General features: G+C 32.1%; 1 protein-coding gene across 1 annotated transcript; it reads left to right on the forward strand.

Annotated features, from left to right (window-relative positions):
- Window positions 1-4,336: 4,336 nt before the first annotated feature.
- Window positions 4,337-5,390, forward strand: LOC123205089. Its single transcript, XM_044621904.1, has one exon. It carries the CDS (start codon window positions 4,337-4,339, stop codon window positions 5,315-5,317), a length of 981 nt encoding a protein of 326 aa, XP_044477839.1. The 3' UTR covers window positions 5,318-5,390.
- The last annotated feature ends 911 nt before the right edge of the window (window positions 5,391-6,301 follow it).

The raw sequence follows: 6,301 nt of genomic DNA on the forward strand, positions 1-6,301 counted from the left end.
TAGATTATGACACATTAGCTAAGATATAATGAATTGATTGGCCTATAAAGGATTATTAGGAACTCCTACAAAATTGGAATTCCTACAAAATTGGAATTCCTTACATGTGAGAATTGTCTAACTGAAAAAATTACTAGAAAACCATTTGACAAAGTTGTAAGAGTTTAACCTCCTTTGTGATTTATATACTTATGTATATGTGCTCTTATGAATGTAAAGTTAAATATAGTATCTCATATTTCATTACTTTTATAGAAGACTATTTTTGATTTGATCTTGTCTACTTGATCTTTCATAAGTCAAAGCAATAAACTGTTTTAAATAATATACAAATGAGGTCGCAAATTAATTAGACAAAATGGATAAAAGTTTTAGAACTAACTGAAGTCTTGAGTATTTGTCTAAAAAGTTCAAGGAACTAAGTAATGAAAAAGGAATAGTATGACAACTAATAATTCAAAAAACTCTGTAACAAAGTGGTGTAACGAATAGAAGAAATTAAACTTTGTTGGAAATGATTTGGTTAATAATAGTGCAAGCAAATCTTCGACATCATTTTCTAATGATGTAATGTCAACTATTGTTTATATACTTAATCGAGTGCCTACTAAATCAGTTATTTTCACTCTCTATGAGTTATAAACAGGTAGAAAACTTGAGTTAATTGATTGCAACTTTAGTGGTTAGTAATGTTTATCCATGACTTTTCCCATAAGTTTGAAAAACTGGGATAACTACGATAGAAACTCTTTATAAGATACTTTGAACACTCCAAAAGATATGTGTTCATTAGGGAGGAATATGTTAAAAGATTCACTAAAATTGTATCAAGAGTAACTACATTCATAAAGGATGTTTTTCCTAGCAAGGATGATACTAATACAAGTATTCATCTATATGAGATAGGAAAAGAATGGGGATAAGTACATCTTAGCAACCATTAGTTGAGTTCTAATAAATAATACATATACTTGTTCTAAATAGTGGAAGAAAATGAGATAGAGCTCTAACCTACTTTGGATAGTAAGAGCAATGATCTCAATTGTTTGCCTTCTCCATCTCAACCTAGTGAGAGTAGTGAGATTGAGCTCTAACCTATTTCAGATAATGGGAGTGATGATCTTTAATTATGTAGGAGTGGACATCTAAAAGTACCCTAGTGACGTTTTGAAATTGAAAAATAAGGTGTTTCATAACCACTCCCCAAGATGATGAAGAACTTAAAATCATGAAAAATAGTTGTCTCATCCTTTGATAAGAAAAAATAGTAATATGCATTGAAAGAAAAGACAAAATACATAGAAATAAACCAAGTCTAGAGTTTTGGTTGACTTACTATTAGGTCAAAAACCCATTAGAAACAAATGGATGAAATGCAAATCACAATATATAGTCGTGTAGGGTAACCAACACACTTATGTATCCCTTACATGAAAAAAGAAAGTAGACGTTGTGTTTGTCTATTCATCTTAAAGAAAGGCACACATGGTTGTATGATACAAAACACACATCTGTGTGTGGCTTTCCAAAAGTAGACATGGTGTTTATAAGTTAACACACCTATGTATGGGTGTTAGCTAGCACATGTGGGTGCATCTGGTGCGACATGCCCATATAGGTTTAAATAAAGGAACATAGGGGTTCAACTTCTATACACACTCATGTGTCCCCTGCATGAAAAAAGAAAGTAGACATTGTGTTTGCCTATTCATCTTAAAGAAAGGCACACATGGTTATGTGATACAAAACACACATCTGTGTGTGACTTTCCAAAAGTAGACATTGTGTTTAGAAGTTAACACACCTATGTATGGGTGTTAGCTAATACATGTGGGTGCATCTAGTGCGACATACCCATATAGGCTTAAATAAAGGAATATAGGGGTTCAACTTCTATACACACTTATGTAATTACTAAGAAATAGAAAAAAAGCATTTTACCCTTAGGCTATCTGCAAGAAGGGAAAGAGTAAGAAGAAAGAATAAAAAACATTAGCAAGACAAGAAAGAGTTGGTTAGCTAAAAAAATATGTCTAACTATGTACAAGATGATAAAGACCCCAACCAAGTCTAATTCAGATTGAAAATCATGACTATAAAGAAAAGTGGTACACATCTAGATAATCACACGTTTTGTTCGTAAGTGACAAGATACGTGAAAACAAGAAGGTTTTATGAGAGATAGATACACATGAGATGCATCATACACTCGACGTCAAGGTGCAATAACCACATAGCTTAGTTCAATTCAGGTGTGCATGGTAAGGATTGCGATCTTTTAGTTAGTTTTTCACATGGTCAATATGATGCATTAGTACATGCCTATGGTAAGGGCCATTTAAGGATGGTTTCATCTGGCAACCTCGTAGTTTAATGAATGTGATAAGAGGGAGACTATGACCAGATTCCTTGTGTGACTAAGGTATCACAATTAGCAATCCTAATAGGTTGTATGATATAGGCACAAGGCATGACAGCGAGTAGACATGTAAGGTGTCATTTACTTTCACCAAGGTATTAGATATGTTGAGATTAGTCTAGACCTTGATAACCTTTGTCGATGTCTTATGTTAGGGCACAAGGGTACCGAGTTATGACCATATCAAGATCCATTAGTGGGATGCTAGGTTTTGTAGTTTTCTGCTTTATGCAAGGTCTCAAAAGGTTATAAACTTACTAAATGTTTTACACTCACGCATTCCTTTTCTATGATTTTATAGGTAGAAATGAGTAACAGGGTATACGAGGGAGTTAGCAATCTAGCCAAGTTGTTGTATAAGGGTGAGGGGCAAAATCGCCTTTTCTAGATTATTTTTCTATTTATGTATTTTGTTGTTTTAGTTACAGTTTTTATGGTGTTTATGTACAATAATCATATGGTTGATTTTTCAAACACATTAGTTTATGAATTTTAATAAATTGAAGTATTTCAATTGATTTTACAGTTACACCTTTTTGCACACACACATAAGTAAATATTCGATATCATGCATTTAATTTTGTTGACTATGATTAAGAGATCAAATGGTACACTTTTCTTCGGATCATATTCTGTGAAGAGGTATGTTCCTAAAGAGAGGTATTACACTTTTGAGTTAGTGATACCAAGATATGATTTGCCTGTTGAGATGTTTATAATTTGGATATGATTTCAGCAGATTGCAGCCTATGAATTGGAGAATTATTTTGTTGACATTTGCTTGCAGTCTTATCTAATTATACTCAGATGGTTGACTTTAAGAAGGATTTTTTGACCTTTTAACAATGGGTGATTAATGAAATATAACACAACAAAATAACTATTTAATTTTAACATTAAGGTCTCAAACTCTCACTCAACAAAACTACATGAAAATTTTAAAATTATTATGATTTGTGCATATATCCTAGTTCATTCAAGTATTTTGCCCTTATCATTACAATGTTGCTACCTACTTTTCCATGTCTATTAACTTTCCAGGAAGGCCATTTTAATCAGTTTCAGATAAATGTGTGTTCATTAGGAATGGATATGAATCGAGTCGAGTTTAAACACCTTTTATCTCAAGTTTGACTTGAATAAAAAATAGTTTGACTTGAGTTTAGCCCAAATGAAAATGGTTCAACTCAAATTTATAAGTTAAATCTATAACTCAAATTTGTGGCTTAGATTTGTGATTCGAATTTATAATTCATTGACAAAATTATGTTATTTTATATAATAATAAACAAAACGATGTTGTTTTGACAATTTTTTGATATTATTCAAATCAGGCTATAAGCCAAATTTGAAATAAATTAAGTCAGTCACCTGACTCACGAGCAAAACTGAATTAAACTCTTTTTAATTTGGCTTAACTTTAAAAATGAGTCAAATCTCCTGACATAAACTCGATTCAAATTCAAATTAAACGAATTTTAATTAAGTTGAACCAACTTTTTAAATTAAATCAACTCAATTTAAGTCTAACCTTAGTTTTAGTTTTAGCCTTTTTAGATGATGAAAGCAAGAAGAAGTAATTATTTATTATTCAATTTATCAGGATATTTAAAAGATTAATTGACCTCCATATTTGTAAATTGTTGTGATTGCAGCAGAGCCCTCAGTTTAAAAAAGTCGATAAAATGAAGTCCCTTACAGAAATTTGTGGGATAGTAAACATTAGCTGTACAAATTAATATTTAATAAAGCCCGACAAGGCAAACAATTTCTCTGAAATTGCCGTCCTAGAAAATGGTGATGAAATAGACTAACTGTAATTATACTATAATCCCGCCCTCCCTCAACTCTATATATATATATCCTAAATTATACAAACAATATCAAGCAAATCAATCTTAATTTCTTTGCAATATTATGGAGTATTTCTTGGTCTTAGGTTTTGTGGGGATTCTCAGAGAATCTCTCAAAATCTTCTTCAAAAATAGGAAGCTCATGGCATTCCTTACTTTGCTAATCCTTTCATTCAACTCAATATTTTTTTTCATCAATGTCCTCTCCATCAAACCATTATGGTCTGACTTAGTTTTGGAGCTAAGTCTCTTACCTTCCACAGAGCCCAAAACTTCCGAATTTTTCCACCTTCTCGCGGCGATGAAAGAAGATATTCGATCATATATCGGCCTCGAATGGATGTTTATTGTTTTCAGTACTCTTGCCTCCATGTTTTTAGCAACTTCTATCGTCATTGCAGCAGCCGTGTGCCATGGAGGAAGAAGCTTATTATCTTTCAGAAAACTGTTGTGGGCAACTGTTGCGTTACAGACAAGGCCTTTCTTCACTCTCTTATATAATACCGTTCTGAGATATGGTTACTTTTTTCTTTTCTTGGCAAATCTTTTTCCCTTTCTTCTTGTTGTTCAACAGATGGTCACCTCAAAGGTCTTATTATCTACTGTAATTATAATTCTAGCTTCAGTTCTGTATATTTACTTGAATGTTACTTGGAATTTAGGGTTTGTTGTCTCAGTTTTGGAAGAGAAAAGTGGAAGTGAGGCTATCGGAAAGGCAGCGAAAATCATTAAGGGCAAGCGGCTGCATGGTTTTATTTTGAATCTTGTGTTTATGATTTTAACTTTGGTGATATTCCTGAGTGATTTGACGGTGAAACTAGCAGCTGCGAATTCAGTGATTATTGGGTTTTTTGTGACGGTTGTTCTCGGCCTGGTGAATATATTGCGGTGGATGGCATACACAATTTTGTACTACCAGTGTAAGAAGAACCATGGAGAAGAGGTTGAGTTGCCATGGAGCAAAGGTTATAGCCAAGTACCTATACATCCTCTTCTTAATGACAATGAACCGTCTGATCACCAAGGAGAGGCATGTGATGCGTGATTTGATCATCCTAATGATGTTGCGTTGTGAAAGTGTATTTGCAGTTATAATAAATAAGCCTATTTGAGTTGAACGCTATCTAAATTCCAATAGAAAAACTTGTATCGCCTTTGTTATATGTGATATTATCCTTTTTATAATAATCTTGAGCAAAGTTAAGATGGTTCTGGTAAAATTGCATGTATGACAATCGTCAACGGTCACCCACTTTTACTCTATCTCTTATGTTGACCAAAAAAAAGAGACTTTCTCCTTAACTTGAATAAAAAAGAAACCAATTTTCCAACAATTTTTTCTAATTTTCTTTGCTCACACCCTTATTGGAATCGGTTACCATTAGCTTCGCCTATGCGGTGCTATGCTAATTTATACAAGATCTTGTTGCCTGATAAGTGGTTTGAACTTAAATCATGAAAGTCGTTTAAGATTTTTATTCATAATAAAAATCTCAATAGAGTTTCTCTTCGAAATAAGAATTCTAATAGAATTTATTTTATATAAATATGTTATTTTCTTATATGAATGATATAGTGATTTATAGCAAATACATTGACAATAACGAAAGAGATGAAGAGATACTGAAATAATATTTACTTTATTAAACATATCTCTATTTTGGGTGAACCATGATAAATCATACATATTTTTTTTAAACCATTGAGTATGATTGTTTATTTTATTGATTTTACACACTCTCTAATTCCTTTATAATTTACCTTCAATCACAAATTTGGACAACGCATTCTTACTCGACATTTTATAAGAAGCTTGAACTTGATTCCCCAACCAACAAATAATATGGAATTGTTATGCAACAATTTATAGCCTACATGAATTGTAGTCAAGAAATATCTTTGTATAAGTTAGTGTTTTTAAAACCAAACTGAACTGATATATCCAACCGGTTAAACCATAAATCAGTCTACAATTCGGTCTGACTTATAAATATTAGCATGTTTGAAATTCAATCAAACCTAATAAACC

Source organism: Mangifera indica, unplaced genomic scaffold (assembly GCF_011075055.1).
Source record: "Mangifera indica cultivar Alphonso unplaced genomic scaffold, CATAS_Mindica_2.1 Un_0001, whole genome shotgun sequence".
Classification (NCBI taxonomy): domain Eukaryota; kingdom Viridiplantae; phylum Streptophyta; class Magnoliopsida; order Sapindales; family Anacardiaceae; genus Mangifera; species Mangifera indica.

What these genes read in the sequence shown, in the direction of transcription:
- LOC123205089 (XM_044621904.1), top strand. Translation starts at nt 4,337, where the DNA reads ATGGAGTATTTCTTGGTCTTAGGTTTTGTGGGGATTCTCAGAGAATCT.